The 19,820-nt window shown below is 42.6% G+C and overlaps 3 protein-coding genes and 2 non-coding genes across 6 annotated transcripts; 2 read left to right on the forward strand and 3 right to left on the reverse strand.

Annotated features, from left to right (window-relative positions):
- Positions 1-366: 366 nt before the first annotated feature.
- On the forward strand, positions 367-6,872 carry LOC121587680 (ran-binding protein 16). Its single transcript, XM_041904684.1, has 13 exons — positions 367-580; positions 1,396-1,485; positions 1,550-3,345; positions 3,429-3,573; positions 3,652-3,935; positions 4,015-4,205; positions 4,276-4,487; positions 4,550-4,688; positions 4,761-4,838; positions 5,730-5,934; positions 6,047-6,166; positions 6,394-6,481; positions 6,568-6,872. Exons 2-13 carry the CDS (start codon positions 1,483-1,485, stop codon positions 6,574-6,576), a joined length of 3,270 nt encoding a protein of 1,089 aa, XP_041760618.1. The 5' UTR covers positions 367-580; positions 1,396-1,482; the 3' UTR covers positions 6,577-6,872.
- Trnaq-cug lies at positions 5,504-5,575 on the reverse strand. Its single transcript has one exon. It is a non-coding gene; the product is annotated as a tRNA-Gln (tRNA).
- A 1,003-nt stretch (positions 6,873-7,875) lies between the features above and the next one.
- On the reverse strand, positions 7,876-9,371 carry LOC121587683 (UPF0415 protein C7orf25 homolog). Its single transcript, XM_041904699.1, has one exon. The coding sequence runs from the start codon at positions 9,181-9,183 to the stop codon at positions 7,996-7,998; it is 1,188 nt and encodes a 395-aa protein (XP_041760633.1). The 5' UTR covers positions 9,184-9,371; the 3' UTR covers positions 7,876-7,995.
- Positions 9,372-9,590: 219 nt separating this feature from the next.
- Trnag-ucc lies at positions 9,591-9,662 on the forward strand. The gene has a single exon. It is a non-coding gene; the product is annotated as a tRNA-Gly (tRNA).
- A 166-nt stretch (positions 9,663-9,828) lies between these two features.
- LOC121587679 lies at positions 9,829-19,795 on the reverse strand. Of its 2 annotated transcripts, none has more exons than XM_041904683.1 (6): positions 19,574-19,795; positions 18,833-19,385; positions 18,306-18,653; positions 17,318-17,449; positions 10,286-17,243; positions 9,829-10,207 (listed from the first exon to the last, which is right to left on the reverse strand). In XM_041904683.1, the coding sequence occupies exons 2-6, from the start codon at positions 19,067-19,069 to the stop codon at positions 10,161-10,163; spliced, it is 7,722 nt and encodes a 2,573-aa protein (XP_041760617.1). In that variant the 5' UTR covers positions 19,070-19,385; positions 19,574-19,795; the 3' UTR covers positions 9,829-10,160. The 2 variants fall into 2 exon arrangements, with proteins under 2 accessions (XP_041760617.1, XP_041760616.1); XM_041904682.1 differs by having other exon boundaries at positions 19,463-19,795.
- Between the last annotated feature and the right edge of the window lie 25 nt (positions 19,796-19,820).

Consider the following 19,820-nt stretch of genomic DNA (forward strand, 5'->3'; position numbering starts at 1 on the left):
AATTAAATTTGAAAACAATAACGGCACATATAAAATTTGGATTGAGTAATTATGGCATACACAGTGGCGCTCTGACGGTCACACACACCTGACAGTTCGTATAACACATGCAAGGTGCGTATAGGTGAGCAGTGCTCCACATTTTGTTAATCACGAATAAACATAATAAAAACATTACATGTCACGAATGGAATCAACCATTTCATCGCTATAAAAAAGACCGTTGTTTTAATTAGTAATCTGTTTGGGATTCTCCTTTGAATGCCTAGAAAACAATACATTTTAAATAGTTTAGAAAAGAGGCGTGACGTACGGTGAAGCAGCATGCATGATGGCGGCACCGAAAATCACTTTTTGACAACTTGTTCTTTTGTCCACACCTTGGTTCGCTCCAAAAATTTGCCTGAATGCACAAGCTATTGCGGCGATAGGAGGAGTAAAACATTTACCACACACTGCGGAAAAACAAGCAATTGTCGAAGTTAAAATTTCCCAGCATCTTCGTGCGACGTACGAGTGAAGGGCGAATCTTAACCCGGTTCGACTAGGGCCATAGTTCGATGAAGTGACGCTATAAAGTGTACGTGAATTGGGAAACATCAAATTCCGTCTTTACACGAAAAAACAGGACTACAAAAGAACGTAGCGCTGTGCTTATCTGGAACGGCAAAGCCGACTGTAGTACCAATGTTCGGAAAAGTTGGTAACAAATATGCTACCTTAAAGCTAGAAGTATTCTTTAGCAATTGGCGAATGACTATTGATGTTTTCTTTTCTGTATAAGGAGCCTCTGTAGCAGAACTAGCCTCTTCATCTGCCGGTAATATGAATTGTCATTACATGGGCCTCTGTCATCGTCGATGGCGGTGTTGATTGCGAAGCTTCGATTCGTATATCCACTTTTTTACGCCGGTGCTAGGAAAATTGGCAAACTGAAATCAAACAAACAGAAGTTTGTCAGTACATTACGATGGCCAATTCGTTTGGACCGTCTTAAATCGGCGTTGCTTTGCTTCTACGTTTTCTTACATCTTGCTGCAGCACATTGGATGCATTATTATTTGCAAAAGATCGTCAGAGTTGTTTTCATTGATAGAAACTAGCATCACAAGACGCGTGTTGGGAAAAACATGCAGTTTGGCGCATTCACATACACACCCACCGTCGACGACTTGGTTGATTGAGAGGACTTCAAGCTAGGTTTCGGAAATTTCCCTGCGGAGAGATTTGTATGTGTGTCGTAAAGCGTGTTTGTGTTGCTTTGCATAGCGCAATTGGGGTTATATTGTGGCAATCCAATATCAGCGGTTTCAAGATAGACGTTCTAGTTGATGTGCATTTAACAAACAAAAAAGTTTCGATTGTGACCGCAACTTGTTTATTACATTTTACCAGGACAAGCAATAATTTGACAACCAATCAAAACCCAGCGACTGATAATCTTGTGCCCGTACGTACCGAAAGCATCTAAATTTGAATACAATGGTAAGTTGGCGAACGCAGCGTATGTAAGAATGGAGCTATTTACGATCATGAACTTTTTTTACAGGAGCCAGAGCTGCTTGAGATATTGTGCAAGCAGTTCTACGAATCCCAGGACGCCCAGTTGCGAGTGGAGGCAGAAAAGGCATTGTACCATTTCCAGGATGATCCCGAAGCACTGTCCAAATGCCAAACGTTGTTGGATCGAGCCAACTCGAGCTTCTCGCAGCTGTTTGCCACCACCATCCTGACAAAGCTGGTGACGAAGAACATACAGGTGCTGCGGATGCAGCAACGGGTCGACATACGGAACTACGTGCTGAACTATTTAGCCACCCGGCCGAATCTGCAACCGTTCGTTATTCAGGCCTTAATATCGCTGCTGGTCAAGATCACCAAGCTGTGCTGGATCGATATGTATGAGCAGGAGTACGTATTCCAAAACATCCTGCAAGATGTGAAGGAGTTCCTGGGCGGATCGGTGGACCACTGCGTGATTGGAGTACAAATTCTGTCCCAACTTACGGTGGAGATGAACCAACAATCGGAATCGGCATGCAATCTCACCTTTCCCAAGCATTTGCGCATCACCAGCCTGTATCGCGATAAGATGTTGTACGAAATCTTCATCTTAGCATGCACGTTGCTCAGCCAGGCAAAGGATAGCGTTTGCAAGAACTTAAACTGTCTGGATGAAGCCCAGCAAGGCTTGTTCACGCATCTGCTCGAGCTAGCCCGGAACTGCTTGAGCTATGATTTCGTCGGCGCCACGGCCGATGAGTCGTCGGATGATATAGCTACCGTGCAAATTCCGACCAACTGGCGGCCAGCATTTTTGGACTCGGAGTCTGACTCCCTGAAACTATTCTTCGATCTGTATCACATGCTGCCAACGCGTTTGTCCAGCCTGGCACTATCCTGCCTGGCACAGATCACTTCGATTCGACGCTCGATTTTCAGCAACTCGGAGCGCATCAAATTTCTCACCAAGCTAGTGAAAGGAGCCACGGACATCCTAAAAACGTCGCACGGGCTGAGCGATCCCGACAACTACCACGAATTTTGCCGATTGTTGGCTCGCTTAAAATCCAACTACCAGCTCAGTGAGCTGGTCATAGTGGAAAACTATCCAGAAGCAATTCAATTGATCGCAAAGTTTACCGTACAATCGTTGCAAATGTGGCAGTCAGCGCCGAATAGTATTCATTACCTATTGTCACTGTGGCAACGATTGATTGCCTCCCTTCCGTACGTAAAATCGCCGGAGCCGCATTATTTGGAAACTTACACCCCGGAAGTGACGAAAGCTTTCATAACGTCTAAGCTGGACGCCGTTCCTGTGATTGTTCGCGAAGGGCTCGAAGATCCCGTGGATGACACGGACATGGTGCAGCAGCAGCTGGAGCAATTTGCTACGATTGGTCGTTGTGAGTACGATAAAACGTGTGCACTGCTAGTGCAACTTTTCGATCAAACGGCCAATCGCTACCAGGAGATACTGTCCAGCCCATCTACAGCAAATCATATTGATCTACAAATTTGCGAGGGACAGCTGACCTGGTTGGTGTACATCATCGGAGCATCAATCGGAGGCCGAATCGCGACACCTTCGTTCGACGATCATGATGTGCTGGAGTGTGACATCATTATACGAGTGTTGCAACTGATGACGCTAACCGATTCGCGGTTGCCCCAGTGTGGATGCGAAAAGCTGGAACTAGCCTTCATGTACTTCCTAGCGCATGTACGCAAAATCTACATCACAGAGCACATGCAGAAGCTAAAAATGTTTCCCCGCTTGTCCGAGATTCTGGGAGTGAGCGATGACGACATGACAATGCTCACGGTCACTAGCCGTAAAATGTAAGCTGAAGCTACGCAACGCTTCTCACTGCGGTAACTTTTCGCTATTGTGATTAATTGTTTGCTCTTTCTAATCGTTTCAGCATCACAAACCTCAAATACTTAGGCAATTCCGAAATGGTGCTGCGGAAAACGCTTGCTTTGCTGAACGATCTAACATTAATCTGCTCTTCCGTACGAAAGCTCATTAAATTAGATGAAATTCAGTTCATGCTAAACAATCGTACGGTAAGCGTTGTGGTTCGGAATGTTAATCATGCAAAAAGAAAAATACACTCTAATATGTGTGTACCTTTCGTTTTCCAGCGCGAGCACTTTTCATTCCTAGGTTCCGGTACAGTAGCAGCAACGCGATGTCGCAGTATGTTCTATACATGCCTTGGTCGTTTGTTGATGATGGATCTCGGTGAAGATGTTGAGCGCTTCAACACATTCATGATGCCGCTGACGAAAACGATCGAAAATATAATCATGATGAATTTTCCAAGCGAGGAAGCGAAGAAAGAGCTGATTGGACTATCACGAGATCTTCGAGGATTGGCGTTAGCGTTTAATGCAAAGATGCCGTACATGATGCTGTTTGATTGGATGTAAGTGTAATCGTATCAAGATCCTTGATTCTTCAAGGGGCAACTGTGTATTACATGACTTCTGTGATCTGTTTTTTAGCTATCCAGACTATTCGCCTATTTTAATCCGTGCCGTACAAATGTGGGCCCACGATCCTACGGTTACAACACCAGTGCTGAAGTTGTTCACAGAGCTAGTCTACAACCGATCGCAGCGATTGCTGTTTGATGTCTCTAGTCCAAACGGCATTCTGCTATTCAGAGAAACGTCCAAACTGATCTGTTGCTATGGTGAGGAGACGCTCATCCCCTCCATTGGATTTCATGACCCGTTGCCTCTATTTCATGCTCCACTCCACAGGTGAAAGTATGCTGTCGCTCAATGTTCCCAAGGAGCAGATGTACCCAATGAAGCTGAAAGGTATTTCGGTGTGCTTTCAAATGCTGAAACAAATTCTCAGCGGAAACTACGTCAATTTTGGCGTCTTTAAGTTGTACGGAGACAACGCACTAGATAACGTTCTTAACATGACCGCTAAGCTGATATTGACCATCCCGCATGAGGATATACTGGTAAGCATTATGGCCAGAGAGCATTTTGAGTGCGAAAGTAAAAACTTATATTTTCCCTACAGGTTTATCCGAAGTTGTCGCTATCGTACTACACACTCATACAGTGCTTAGCCCAGGATCACATCTCATACCTGTCAACGTTAGAACCACCCTTATTTTTGTACATTCTAGAGAGTATATCCCAAGGATTGAATGCACTAGGTAGGTTGTAGAAAGCAATGCGCTTTATAAAACGATACATTATCTGCATGGGAAAATGGTTCTTTTTTACAGAATCCGTAGTTTGTTCATGCTGTTGCCAAACCTTGGATCATATTGTAACATACATTTTCAAGCAGCTGCAACTGAATGGTAAGTACATGTTTTGGTTTTTCGCAACCTTCTTAATTTAGAAATTGAAATAATTTTGTTAACTTCGTAATGTTCTTCGTGATGTTCTACAAAAAATTATAAGTCTTGGCGTCTTTTTCTTCCTTCTGCAAAACGATAAAAATATAGAGAAAAGTTCAAGAAAACTTCTATAATATCTAAAACAAACAAGAGCATATTAAAAAAATGTCGTGATTACTGCATTGCATGTAAAATATTGATGATGTCGTGAAACATTACTACTAATTGAACAACCGTTTGGTCAATTCCGATTAATTTGAAGTGAATAAGAACAATGGAGGCATATGTGCACATGTTAGTGTGCTAACAATAGATACTACACATATTAATTATGTTTTATTCTTTAAATAATTATTTCATTACTTACACATTGGCCATGCATTTTTTATATCCATTATTCATTGATCCACTTGTTTACATTTCCACAATTTGGATTGTTTTTTTTGTCAGAGAAATTAGTTAATCGTAGTTAAAATTTGTTGGCAATACATTTTGCCATGCAAAAAAAAAAACATGATTGAGAAGAGGTGCAGGTACAACGTACGGGTAAAGGCTCTTTTAGCCCTGCTGAAATGTCCAAGAAACAGACGCAAAAGGGAAAAAAAGAAAAAAATATTCACCCAGTTAGGTTCCACCGAGATTTGAACTCGGATCGTTGGATTCAGAGTCCAAAGTGCTAACCATTACACCATGGAACCTTGTTGCGAAGGGCCGATTTATATCGATATAGAAACAAAAGACGTCACCTGCTCATTGATTTTGCATTATTTGTCTGCATACTACAAATATCTAAATATTCTTGCATTAATCCAAACTTTTCAATTTAATTATTTGTCATTTTTTTCATACCAGTTTCAACATTCCCGAATAAGAAGCATCGCCAGGCAGTACCACCGGAAAACAACATGTTTCTAAAAGTAATGGAACTGCATCCTGAAATCCTGCAGGGTTTGCTCTCGACCATGATGAACATAGTAATGTTTGAAGACTGTAAACATCATTGGTCCATGTCCCGGCCTTTGCTAGTGCTAATACTACTTTACGAGGATTGTTTTCGGTAAGTATGGTATGACAAAAAGCCATAGCATTAAAAAGTTATTGGGTTTTTAATAAGGGAGAAGAAGAAGCAGTTTTAATGGTATTTCTTCATCTTCATTTAAACTTTTCAGTCGAATTCGTGAAACGGTCATTCAATCACAACCTGTGGCGAAGCAACAGAATATGGCACGTCTTTTTGAAATGCTGATGGATGGTATCGAGCGCAACCTGCTCATTCAGAACCGAGATAAGTACGTTTTATTGTTAAATATATTGATTTCCACGTTTCTATCGAGTGAACGTTCCGCCAATGCCTCGTCCGGCACCAAAGGCTATGAATCCCAAGTAGAAATATTGACCGTAGCGCAGTGAAAATGTCTTGAAGTGTGAATGTGCCAGCGGCCAACGTGTTTAACTTTATCCACTTTGAGATGTCAGTCACATTTACCCTTAACTCACACTAATAATCTCTTTCCAGATTCACACAAAACTTGTTGCAGTTCCGTCGAGACATAAACGCATCTCTTAAGATCACTCCACAGCCTAACTCTACGGCCAATGAAATGGTAAGAAGCTTGTGGCAGGAAACAGTATTGATTTAGCTGAGCATTGTGTTTGTTTATAAAATATGCTTTACTATTGTCTGTTTTAGGATGATTAAAACGAGAAACGGCAACTGGACAGTGCTGCAGAACAATTTTACACAGTATTGTGTGAAACCGAAAATCGAATGCGAAATAGTGTTATCTTGTTTGATGTTTAGTTGCTGTTAACGAAGGAAAAACGTACATCCAGCAAGGCAATTATATGCGTACACGTGCAGCAGCAGTGGTTACAAATCAAATATCGTAAAAGGTTCAGCATAACACACAGGCACTGAAGATGGTATCGTCGCCAACGGCAGGGAAATGTTGGATTTTTTGTACAATAATTGCAATGAGAGTTAACGCGCCACCATAAGAATAGCGTACGAGTAAATTAAATCCGATAGATCCGGTGACTACGGAACGTCCGTGGTAGATGCGGAATCAAAAAAGGGAGGGATTGTTTGTTTGTCGGTACAATCAATTATCTTCGTTTTTTTTTAAAATCTATTATCGTACAGACGCAAATAGTCGATACTTGGTATGGAGAGAGTTCATTTTCCAGCTTTTCATATGGGCAGCATTTGGCATCTTTTTTTTGTCTTGAAGCATTAACGGTAACATGCTGGTAGGATTGTCGGTCGCGTAGCTATGCCGTTGATCAACTACAAATGTTGCGTTTTATTTTTCCCATTTAAATTCCAATTCTTAATTATCTGCGAGCAGGAATGTTTACATTCCCCACTTCTATACAATATATACATATTATTATTTACGAGCATTGCATTAAGTACACGAAGAACGAATGATAGATCGATCGAACAACAAGGATAACATGCGTACTGTTAATATAAAATGTACCTTGGATGTGTTTCATAGAAAAACAAAGCTACACATTTCAATGTTTTTTTCTTTTCTTTTTTGCGTTATTCCATTAGCCATTTCATTCGTTCCTTTTTGGTCTTGAAGAATAATCTCGCTTTCTACTGAAGACAAAAGCCTAAATTTTGGAATGTCGTTCTTTGCAGTTGGTTGTTTGTAGTAAGAGAAATTAATTAGCAGAGGAACGTATAAAACAATACATATGCATCGAGTCGATGTGTGTGTGTCTGTGTGTGTACTGAAACAATCGACTGATGTGAAAGTACTTTGCACGGTAAGCAAACAGAAGCAAACGAACGAAGGAGGCATTGAAGCATTACCGTTTTCTGGTGGTATGTATAGAATAACAAGAAACTGGATGGTGTGAGATGTGAAGATGAAGAATTCTGGAAATAAAAACGTACCGTGAGAAATTTGATGTAAGTAGAAGCTGTACTTTTAATTGTCTAGACAATGTCACACACAAACACAAATTCCAGAGAAAGTTATCCATATTTGTAAAATAAGACTTCCATATTTATTATTGACTGTTTGACTTTTACTCGGATGGTCGATAAGTTAATTTTGAATTACTAAACGTGTCGTGACGCGGAGCGGTTGTACACATTTTAAAGTCACTCTGGCAGTGGTTTAGCAGTTTTTTCCTTATCCTCCGTAAGGGCCCTAGCATCATGCAAAAAGACGGGGACCTCGAGACCCTGCATTTTTGCTGCACGCGTAAATCCTTCGTTTGACGTAACCGTCACGGCACGATGAGACAGTCCAAAGGCGAATACTTGCAAACTACGCGGACGTATCTTACCGCCCAGCTTCAATGCTTGCAGCTCCTTCGGCGCTTGCTCCAGTGCCACATCAGGCAGGACATGTACGCGATTAAACAGCTCCTTGGCACGTGCCTTTTCCTGCTCACCGCCCAATATCGATAGGATGTCGTTGAACGAATCGTACGCCGTTTGACAGCAGATCAGCCGCTTGCCCTCAAACAATCGCTCGAGCACCGGTTTCACTGGTTTATCCCGTTCCCAGCGAGCCTGTTCCGATAGCAGTGGTTGCTTGAACTCCCAACTAGCTGATCCATTGGTCATTGCGCTGCAGTATGCTATTAGTGTGGTAACGTCTACATTTAACAGGTTTATTTCGTCCTTTGGATTGCATTCCGAGATAGAGGAAGCGGACGAGCAAGCCGTTTGGATTCCTCCCTCTTGACGAGTGTTATCGCATGCTTCTTCCGCAAGGATCACCACGCGCACTCCGATTCGCTGTAGTTCTTCGACCAGCTCGCCTTCAAGCTTGCTGAGAAAGCGAAACACAACCGTCGGCGGCCGGAACATGTAAGGAAAGTGGCAGGCCGCCTGAACGTACTCTTCCGCCTGCTCCAGTATTGATTTCGAGCCGTAGCTTGTGCGACCGTAAACTGCATCGCTGAGCGATTTGGGATTGCGGGCAATCACCTTGATCCATGTAGCGCCACCGTCGCAAACGATATCCACCCGCAGTGGACATGCACGATCCTCGACCGGAAGGGGATAGTCGACATGTTTTACGTTCGCACTCTCTAACAAGCAATCCACAAGACAGCCGAAATGGGTCAGGTTGCTGCAAAGAATGTGATTGATAGTGACTGTTCGATTCGCTTTCACTCGGTTGAGAAATTTAAGCTCTTGGCTGATTTTCTTCTGAATTTTCTTCACTCCTTCGATGGTGTTGCGTTGAGAAAGACTTTTGAGCAGCTTTTCCCCGAGGTCGATCTTATCCTGCGCCAGTTGCGTCAATTCCTCGATCGTGTGTTCATAGTTTTGCATCGTTCTAGATCGAGCAAAGCTATATTCCAATCGATTACACTAAACACATTCACAATTTATATATATGTATATTCGTAAAGTCTTTGAAGAAACTAGCAAAATAACTGCCGCATGTATAATCGCCAATACTGCTGAGATATTGCTTTGTTTTTCCTTCAGCTGCTTTGGTATGTTGCTTCTGTCAGTTTGACGTTTTGTTTAACCAATGAACCGAACAGATTCAGAATGGAACGACCATTTATTTACGCAAACAATCAACTTAACCTTTTTTAAAATTGGGAATTTGCTGTGTGAATAATGGTTTTATATTGATTAGAACATTTCTTAATTGTAAATAAAAATAGAAACATATGTTCTAGAGTAATTAAAACGTTTAAATAGCAATGTAAACTCCCTTCTCTCAACGTGCGTCGGTGGTGTAATGGTCAGCATAGTTGCCTTCCAAGCAGTTGATCCGGGTTCGATTCCCGGCCGACGCACAGAACTTTTTTTCGAATTTTACTTCCACACAAGTTATGAGGTATGATGTAGTAGCTGATGCATATATATTGTATTGCCGTTAGCTTTATTTTCCTGGGGAAAATTTCTTACTTTGTCATCAAATTTCATTTCCTGCTGATTGGTTGCATACTTCAAACATACATGTAATTCGTTAATAGGTTTTATTCATCCGAAATAAACGCCGGTCCATAAGCACGTATTCATAATCCATAATTCATATATAAAAACAGTAAACATTAACTAACCAATAAGAGAAGAGATGAATAATATTAACATAAAAATTTTCCTGATTTTGGGAGAAAAAAAATCCTTCAAACATTGAAAATTGAGAGATTTTGCAAAGATAGCACATTATAAATAGTAATTTGTTTGCTCAGCGGGGGATGATCACGATTATACATTTTACGTCTAGAACTTCAAAATCAAAATTTCCGTTTTTCGGAGAGAGTAGAAAGGAAGAAAAAAAATATTATTACCTAAACAGCATCGCCAGGCGTGGTTGTAATCGGTTGAGCTGTAAATCCTGCAAACAAAAAAAAAGCAATTTTGTTACATTTTTTTACCAGCCCAAGTTCTGTGCAGTCACCAGATTCCATATTACCTGTGTTTGAGTCATTATCCTCGGTATTATTATTTGCAACAACAATTCGCGTAAAATTCGTACACGGATTATTGGAGGAAGGTAATTCTTTTGAAGGTACATCAGATCCGTAATCCAGTTCAAAATCTTCCACATCGTCGTTAGTATTAACTGCGATTTCATCATACTCATCATTCTGTTCCAGATGCTCCTCTTCCCACTCGATTGTCGGGATGTTCTCTGTTAGGGGACTGTCTCTTCTGCTACTACTGCTACTACTTTCTTCGATTATTGCCTCGTCTGGTTCTACTTCTGGCAGATTAGATAAACTGACCATGGCTGGTTCTATGGCTGCTCCAGAAGATTCCGATGCACTTCTACTATTACATCGTAACCGCTCTTCATCGACATCTTCCTCGCTGTTTTGCTTCGTAGCTTGTTCTAGCTCTAGCTCCACGAAGTTGCCGCTGTTCAATCGAATGCGCTTCGTAGTCGATCGTTCTTCGGTTCTTTCATTTTGATTAATCAAATCATCGGGATCTTCTATTTCAGGTTTATCGGGACTCAAATCGCTTACACTTGCGAAGGAAGTAGATTTCGATGCGGTCTCATTATTGTTTTGTGGCTGATTATTCTCACAACTATGCCAACAGGTAGTTTTGGGAATTATTTTTCCACTCTTGGTCATGAGCAAGGTGTAAGTACAATATCTGTTGCGACACCTGTAAATCCATATACCGTCCGAGCGCTGGTTTCGTAGCATGTATTGAACTCCTTTGTACATCATGAACATTTTTTTCCGCTCGTCCTTTTTCAATATTTCATACTGCGATTTCCCACTTCCATCACTCGATTCCGATTTGATAAAAACCAAAGATGTAGGTTCCGTATTTTCCCGAACCCTCTGTCCTTCGTCAGGTAACACTGTTGGTCGTTGTACCACATTGTGCGATGATTTGCTTGAATTCGGCTCTATTTTCGAGTGCGTATGAGGTATGGTGTTAGCTGGCACTATTGTACCTGATGGGTAGCACAAGATGCCGGCATCGCAATTTTCCTCCATGCGTTTGCTGCAACGCCAGTACTGTACGCCGTCGCGACGGGTCAGATAAAAGTTGTACCGATTCCCTTCGAACCACTTTGTTCGCAAGTTACCGCTGCTGCTGGAGTTGGCATTGGACAAATGATTGGAAGTGGCTATTGGTGCAGCACTAGTTGATGCAGCTGGTAAAACTGGAACCACCTTTGGATTCACCACTTTTGGTATTACATGTCTTAATACATGTTTCGTCTTACCGTGCTCCCATTTACCACCGGGAGCGCGATAGAGTTTGGCCATACACCTAGGGTCATCTGCACATATCCTTACAACTGTTCCGTCCTGTCGTTTATCGTAATATCGATAGGATCGTCCTTCCAAAACCATCACATTTACTTCGGACGATTCGGATGAATTTGGGGTGTCGGAATCATTAGAAGTGGGCTGACTACACACAGGGTGCTGGTGAATACCATCTGTAATGACACGTCCGTTAGGTAACAGCTCCAGCGAAGCGAGACACCGTTCATTGAGATTGATCTTCGCGGCGCTAGACTTTTTTCTAGAGCAGTAAAATATTGTCGTATTGTCTGGTAGGGCCTGGCTCGCAGAAGCACAATACCGATGGCCTTCAAATAGTATCACAGGGTTTGAGCTGGGAGCTGTCGGTAGCAAACGATAGTCGGCCGAACCACGACCAACCGTACGGTAATCAGTTAAATCGGGTCGTTCATGAGCGTGGTGAACCGGGGACAATACCTTTAAGCTGCCGGATGAAAGAAGCTTTACAGATGCTGAACACTCCGAATATAGGCAGCTGTAAAATTTGCTGCCATTGTTGCGATAGTGCGAAGCAAGAAATTCGAACACATAGTCTTGGTATAAAAGCAGATTCTTGCTGTACGAGTCTTTTAGGAAGGAATATTCGTCCGTTATGGTTACTTCTTTCTTTATCCTTTCTTTTTTAGGCACCACGGGGTACAGCTGACTCTGCGCGAAAGGTTCACCATGCTTATCGTTGGATCCATAGCTGGACTTTTTCGAATTTGGTTTTTGAACTGAATTATCAGGTATGCCGCCTACCACACCGTTGACTTTATCTTTACTCGCTGCATCGTCCATTTCTGGTTCATGATTATGCATGGCATCGAAACGATGGTGCAGTAGATTGGTTTCGGTATCTAGATACACAGAACCGGTACAATCTTTCAGTTTCTGGTAACGACACCGGTATATATGCAGTCCACATGACAGCTTGCTGTGAAACCAATATTTATGACCTGCAAACAGCATAGAAACTCCCTGGGAGGATCGCACAAAGGTATAGTCGCTGGAGCCAACTTTTGAACATTGTTCCAATCTGGCCAGCTTTGACGCAGCGGACCAATGCCTCATAGTCTTTGATTCGTGCTTTATGGCCTCTGGGGTGTACAATTGCGACGATGTGCTCAATCGACTGTCTTCTGCTGTCGCCTCGTGGTTGTGGGAAGCGTTGGAACATTCAAACAGCAATCCATTTGGATCTATTTTCACACTCATCGGACATCCATGGGAAACGTTGCATATACAGTTATAGTGCGTCATACCGTCCTTTCGTTCTTTCCAGAAATATTTATATCCTTTGTAAAAAACGGTCCTCTCAGATCGTCCCATTAGCTGGTATTTTCTGGAACCTTTCACATTGGGCACGGAAGGAGCACGCTCCATTTCTAAAGGCTCAGCCGGAGGTGGTCGATGGTTGTGCGTTGGGTCCGTTTCGAAGTGTATTTCGTCTGTTGGAAGGATTTTCAGCTCTACCGGGCACTGATGACGGCTGTTCCACAAACAACAACGCCACCGACTTGGTTTATCGGCAGCATCCCGTTTACTCAAAGCAACGTACCGATGTCTTTCATAGTGCAGAATATTAACACCATCCCTTTGCACTACTTGGTATGCAGGTGTTGGACTTTCAGCACTCTCTTCATTGGGCTGAAGTTTGCTGTTTTGTTCGGAGTAGTGTTCGGAACCACGATACACAGCGAATGCTGTCTCTGTTGCTGTGGCCTTCGCTCTAGGACCACTATTTGTCTTGTGTGGGGCAACATCTTCCTGTGCATCAGATCGCGATTTGGTTGGTTCGTGGTTATGCGGACGCCCATTCGTACATTCTACAATTTTGCCATTTTTGTGACAAAACAGAGCAGCCCGACAAGCTCTTGTTTGGAACATTGTACAACGCCAGCATTCTCGACCGTTCTTAATCGTCTGCAGTTTGTAAGAGAAGTTCTTATGGTGTATCACTTGGTGTCGATCAATGCGTTCAGTCGTTTTAGGTGAGGAGGAGGAGTTAATTGGTTTGCCACTAAGTGTTCCGCTGTACGTTCCATTCAACCATTGAGCAGCAAACACACCCAAGTTCTCTGCAGGTGGGTCGAGATCTGCCAATTCAAACGGCACTGCCCGCTCAATATATTCACCGTTAATGGGATGATTGTGTGACACAGCTTTCGTCTTACCGTTTCCCTGCCGAACAACTTTGCCATCTTTGGTAAAGGCTACGAAAGCATTACAGGTTCTGTTTGCGCGACATTTCCACGAAGTGTCGTCGGTTATGTTGTTATGACTGCGCAGTGAAAATCGATATCCTTTGTACACTAGCGTTATATGGCCCCGATCACTTTTATACAGTTGGAACTCTTTACTACTTTTTGTAACACCTTTGGTGCATTGTTTTGACATTTTGGTAGGAGTCTTCTGTGGACAGTCTTGCGCGGCACTCTTGCTACTGTTGCTAGCGGCTGTTAAGAAGCTTGGATGGTTATGGGGCCACTCGAATAGTATTACCGGGGAGGATGTTGTACCTTCAGTAGATTCCAGTTGTAGTTTTACTAACGATTTACAGCTGTCTAGTTCCGCACAAGCATACATGGCGGTTCCATCAGGGAACGATTTTGTCTTTTTCATACGGTTTTGCTTATAAATAACCATATCTCCTTTCACAATCAGACTTGAGGACGCGTCTTGTATTTCGGCTGCCAGGTCTGCTAGCAAGGTTTGTTCAGGTGATGCCTGTGAACTAGTTTTCTTGGCTGGATATCGCAATGGCGGTGGAAGCACATCCAGTGGAGGATGATTGTGATATGTATTGCGATACATAGAGCACGTATTGTCTGGACGTAGCAATGCTCTACCTATACATGCTTGACGCACCATACAGCGCCAAACGGTCGATCCGTCCGGGCGCGAGTAATCTTTGCTGAAACGGTTTTGCTGGAATATCAAACTCTCCCCATTCGCGCGATTCAAAGCAAAATAGTAATCTTGTTCTTCTTTAACCTTAGGGTTGATTTGCTTGTCTTGCGTCTCATTCTTATGATCTTCCAAAGTTTCGTCCCATGCTGAAGCATTGTCGTCGTTGTCATCATCTTCGTCAGTAAAGTTATCGTCCATATCCTCCGGCAGCTGCAAATGGTTGTGCTTCTGATCGTCCATTTCCAAACTTCCATCTTTCATAATTTTTAAGCTGACGCGACAGGTTTTTCTGTTCATCTGGCAAATCCACTTCACGGTACCATCGCTACGTTCTCGCATAGTTGAGCGCGAATATCGAAAACCTCGAAAAACCAAGCCTTGTGTATTGCGTCGGTTTTTCACATAACGATAATGGGCTTCCGCAGCTGGGATCACAATTTTTTCAGACACTTCATTCTTTGGCTCGTCGGATATATCCAGCGTACTGTTTAGCAACGAGCGCATATTTGCTTCAGGATCATCTTTTTCCTCAATACATCTATTCAAGTTAGCTATCCTAACCCCGGGGTTGCTACAATGTTTGCTCGTGCTAGTAGACTCTTTGCTTATATCAAGATCATTGAAAATAATGTCCTCGTCGCCACTGGTCTTAGCAGGAGGCGGATGGGTATGATCAATATCTTCGAGCTTTGCTATCGTCTCGTTGGTGTACATCACAATCCCAGCACGGCAACCATTGCTGGCTTGGGAGCAGCGCCACATTGATGTATTGTCCGAACGGTCTGCTTTTTTGTGATAACGGTAACCAGCGTGAATGAGCGATGCACCATTTTTTTTGTTCCTCACTAGATACCACTCGCTGCTTACAAACGTTTCGTCGTCTATATGAAACGGGCGTTTTTTAACCACCTTTGTCGACATCTTTTTAGGCGGTGGTGAAGATGGTGCTGACGGTTCTGTTGCATCGGTGGGGCTGTGATTATGACGCCTTTCATTAATCCATTCAAATCGGCCATCGGGATATTGGTACACTCCAGCGCGACACGTTTTTTTGTTCATCCGACACACCCAACAGATGCTTCCATCTTGACGAGTTCGAATTTTGCAATACCGGAATCCGCCGTACACTAGAGCCTTGTTACCTTTCTTGTTCTTTATAATTCGATAGTTTCGCGCCGTTTGAGATTTAGACATAACTTTTAGTGATTTTCCTGCGGCAGAAGTAGTAGCGCACTCATTGGATTTTCGTGTTACGTTCACCGTTTTCCGCACTGGTGAGCATGCCTTGTTGGTAATTTGATTCCCTAAACGGACCATTCTTTTCTCATTTTTATTTGCGCTATCTGCCTGTTTCTCCTTGATTTGGGTGTTTTCAGCAACCTTGCTCGGGGATTTATTAGGCCGTTTGGGTTTATCATGCAAATGTTGTTCATTTTTGGAGATATAGGCTACCCCATCCGCATCAGTAGTGACCTTCATGCGGCAAACGACACCCAGCGAACCAACGCAACGCCACAAGCTCATCCCATTTACTCTTGAATAGGCTTTCAGAAACCGATATCCATTTAGCACGAGAGCCTCGCCACCTTTCCACGTGGGCGACAGTTCATAGTTCCTGGTTCTGGTCATGTTTTCTGTAATACTCATCGTGTTTTTGATGGAAGAATGATCATGGTTTCCCTTCACCTCCACTAGTCCATCTGGATGTAGGAATGCAACAACACCGCACATATCATAATTTCGACGACAACGCCATACCACCACTCCGTCCGCTCGAGCCGATTCGCGCACGTATAGATTCCCATCGAAATGAAGGCGAGGTCGACCATTTGCGTTGTTAACAATTTTGTAACCATAGCCTTTCCGAACAACTCTCTTGTCATCTTTTTGGTTGGTTTGCAAATCATCGTTCTTCTCGCCGCCCGTGGAAGGAGAAGGGGCTCGACTCTCCATTGCATTTGGTTGCTGACCGATCCGTAATTTAATCTTAGTCTTCAGAGGTGTATTTCCAGCCAATTCATCAACGGCATCGTTTGAATTATGTTGTGTTGTCTCGCAGCTGGATTCCTGCTGCTTGTGTAAATGAGTTTCAACAGTTTCGAACTCATTGTTTGTACTCTGATACAGTCCAGCCGGGCAAGTGCCGTTCAAAGCATTGCATTTCCAAAATATTGTGCCATCTAGCCTGCTATGTTTCATGCCGTATCGATAGCCCTTGTATACGATTGAGTTTTCTTTTTTTACGTTTTTTACATAATGGAACAGCTCATCTGACATTCCGTTTGGTGATGCGTTTTTCAGCAGCTGCAATATTTGGAAATCGGTTGCACTATTTTCCACTTCCTTGTTATGTGTATGAAGAATGTTGTTTGTTTCCAGGTCTTCGCTATCTACTCGCCTGATGATTGCAGCTGCACAATCTTCCACTCGGCAATGCCATTGCCCTTTCCCTTTTTGTATGTACAAAAACCCGTCTTGAACCAGACAAACTAGCGCCTCCCCGTTGTATACCTCGCGGAAAGGCCGCTGTGAATCTGTTTCGGGTGCGACACTCATTGAATATGAAGAACTTTCCATTAGCGGTATTAATGCCGAAGTATGGTCCATGCTAACATCGTCCTCAAAATTGTTCCAGATGTCTTCGGCTGTGTCATCTATATCGGGCATTTCTTCTTTGATCGGCACATCACAATCGATATCATTTTGCTGTTTCAAATAATCAAAAGCAATAATACAAAGGTAAGAGAGTTATTGTAGAAAATCAAGTTGTATTAGCTTACTATGGCGAGCTCCTTGTTGTCATTAGTGTACAAAAAACGGAATTCATCTTGTTCTGGCATCAGCTCCAAAAGATTTTCTTCTTCCTCCTCTTCCTCTTCTTCTTCTTCTTCTGGAGTATTGCATACATCGTGCTAGAAATAATAGGTTCAAAAATGCAAAGCAACGGTGTATTATTATATCTACAACTAATAAACCATTGTTTCTGGTCAAACAATGTTTGGCCAAAAAACTCTACACATTCAAGTTAGTACAGTGATCGTCTTACTTCTAAATTATATATTTTTGACTTAAGATATGACAAACAAATTTATTGTATAGGTTAAGGTTGTGGTAGTTTCAATACAATATTGAGCGATAGATTGAACTTCTAGGTGTTATTTTATATAAAAAATATTGGCTTCCACGTTAAAGTTCCATACAACACCTGCAGCAAAATGCTACTATACTGTGAATGATCCCATCAATAAGCATTTTCGATTGTTCAGATCCGGTAGATTGGAGTTCAGAAATCGTCTCCGTCGTTCTGTCTCTATCACACCACAGCGGTTTAGAAATAGATTTGACGTGTGTCCGTGAGCGCAAGATGTCGGAACTCAAGCATTGGGAATGAAAATATGAAACGCACACATTGCTGGAGAAAAATTTGCTTTCGTAACTTCATTTCCGCCATGTGCATGTTATAGCCACATCGATTATGCCACTATTGAGAAAATGTCTACTACATCTAAATTGTTTTATGAAGATTACACGACCAAAATTACTCAGAAATTTAGTAGCAACAAAAGGAGGGAACATACAATAAATATACGCCTCATGCGAAGATCTGGTACCTTCAGTGAGGACGTCACCTTAATTATGACTGCTATTGAATATCCAGAAATACACCAACATATCGGATCGTGGAACATGCGCACGTATTCCAGCAAATTAGATAGCAGTGCTTCGTTGCAAAATTGGTACCGATTTCTACATCTAAATAAGACCTACCTCGTTAGGAGCAGATGATGCATTCACCGCACTAGACGAATCAGCAACACTGGCAATTGGTCCATGCATACCAAACATCTCATCAGATTGTTGCTGAACATCCACCGGGAGGAAGTCGCCAGCATTGATTTCAAAGGATTCCACATCTTTTTCCTTTTTAATGTACTTTGTGGGAAGTATCATCGATGATGAAGATGAAGCCGTAGCGATTTGCCCTCCCAATCGCCGTTTCCAGTTTCTATGCAGTACATCGTTGGTGCGGCACTGTTCTCTGTAGTGATGGAACTCCTCAATTTTTGCGACACAGGAATAGCATATCAGAGCATCCGGGTCACTGGCCAAAGTGATCTGTGTAGCAAAGTCATACCCAGAATAATGGTCGGATTTAAGAAAATGGAAATAATGCAATCTACCGATGGAACGAACGATACCATTTCATGTTCTAGAAAGGTACCTGGCTGAGGGGTTTGCTGACAACTTCACGTATGTATGTAGGTAGAATATCTTTGAAAATAAAATGCACATACCTCCACTGTGGTACACTCGAAGATTTTACGAACGAGCAGCTCCTCTTTGTACCCTCCTGCAAAAAGTTCTCGGAGATGGGAATCTTCATTGCAGCACAACCTACAGCAACCACTAACGTCGGTAGAATTGGGTATTAGCGTGCGGTGGTCCTGGAATGATTGCTCCGATGACTTCTGGGAACCATCTTCCATGTTCTGCACCGGCATCAAACTGCTTTGTGCGATACTCTGCTCCATAGTGATCAGCCGACAGAATCACACAAATTTCACTTCTATCTGCGTATTTACAGTAGATTCTTCACCATCTATCCCAGATAAGCGAGCACACTACGGGTTTTTTGTACGATATCTGGTAGAACACCATCGACATATTCTCCACCAGAGTTGGATGTCGAATCTTAACTCATTGCTTTTGCACACACCGTCAAACGGGGTACGGTGTTCACCACTACACTCACACACGCATCGAGGGCCCTGTGTAAAAATCAATCCGGGTGAAGAGCACACACGTCTTGCCAGTGGTTTGTTTTGCTTGCAAGGAAGCTCCTAGCGTCTGTGAATCGTTTAGGCGGGAAATGAAAACACATACATTAACACTGCAAAAGGATTAACATTACAATCTCGCATCACATTATATAAGCTGTCTCCTGGTTCGAATGTGCGGTTTTCCACTATTTTGCGTGTTTTCTAACGTTTCCTTTCAACATGTTCTTCGGTGCAAACCCAGTGAAATGAGGTTACCTTTTTCATTGTTTGGATGTTAGCTCAAATAGCACACATTGTGCATAGTGTTACCCTCGAATAATGTCTATTACATGAGTCACAGTATTACATCGATAATACGTGTGATTGAATGATTTTGGTATCTAATGCTAGCGGGAGTTACAGCTTATGAAATAAATTATCGACGAAATGATTGTTGGATCACAAAGTGAAGCGACAGCGAGAGCTTCGATGTAGTTCAAGATGTTTCGCACTGTTTCCTTCA

The sequence above is a fragment of the Anopheles merus genome, chromosome 2R (genome assembly GCF_017562075.2).
Source record: "Anopheles merus strain MAF chromosome 2R, AmerM5.1, whole genome shotgun sequence".
Classification (NCBI taxonomy): Eukaryota; Metazoa; Arthropoda; class Insecta; order Diptera; family Culicidae; genus Anopheles; species Anopheles merus.

Excerpts from the sequence above, each read along its gene's own strand:
- LOC121587683 (XM_041904699.1), bottom strand. The coding sequence starts at position 9,183 with ATGCAAAACTATGAACACACGATCGAGGAATTGACGCAACTGGCGCAG.
- LOC121587679 (XM_041904683.1), bottom strand. The coding sequence starts at position 19,069 with ATGGAGCAGAGTATCGCACAAAGCAGTTTGATGCCGGTGCAGAACATG. Across the intron at positions 17,450-18,305 it reads CATCATCTGCTCCTAACGAG|CACGATGTATGCAATACTCC; the intron begins GTAGGTCTTATT and ends TATTATTTCTAG. Across the intron at positions 10,208-10,285 it reads GGATAATGACTCAAACACAG|GATTTACAGCTCAACCGATT; the intron begins GTAATATGGAAT and ends TTTTGTTTGCAG.
- LOC121587680 (XM_041904684.1), top strand. Across the intron at positions 4,206-4,275 it reads CAAACTGATCTGTTGCTATG|GTGAAAGTATGCTGTCGCTC; the intron begins GTGAGGAGACGC and ends TCCACTCCACAG. Across the intron at positions 6,167-6,393 it reads CTCATTCAGAACCGAGATAA|ATTCACACAAAACTTGTTGC; the intron begins GTACGTTTTATT and ends ATCTCTTTCCAG.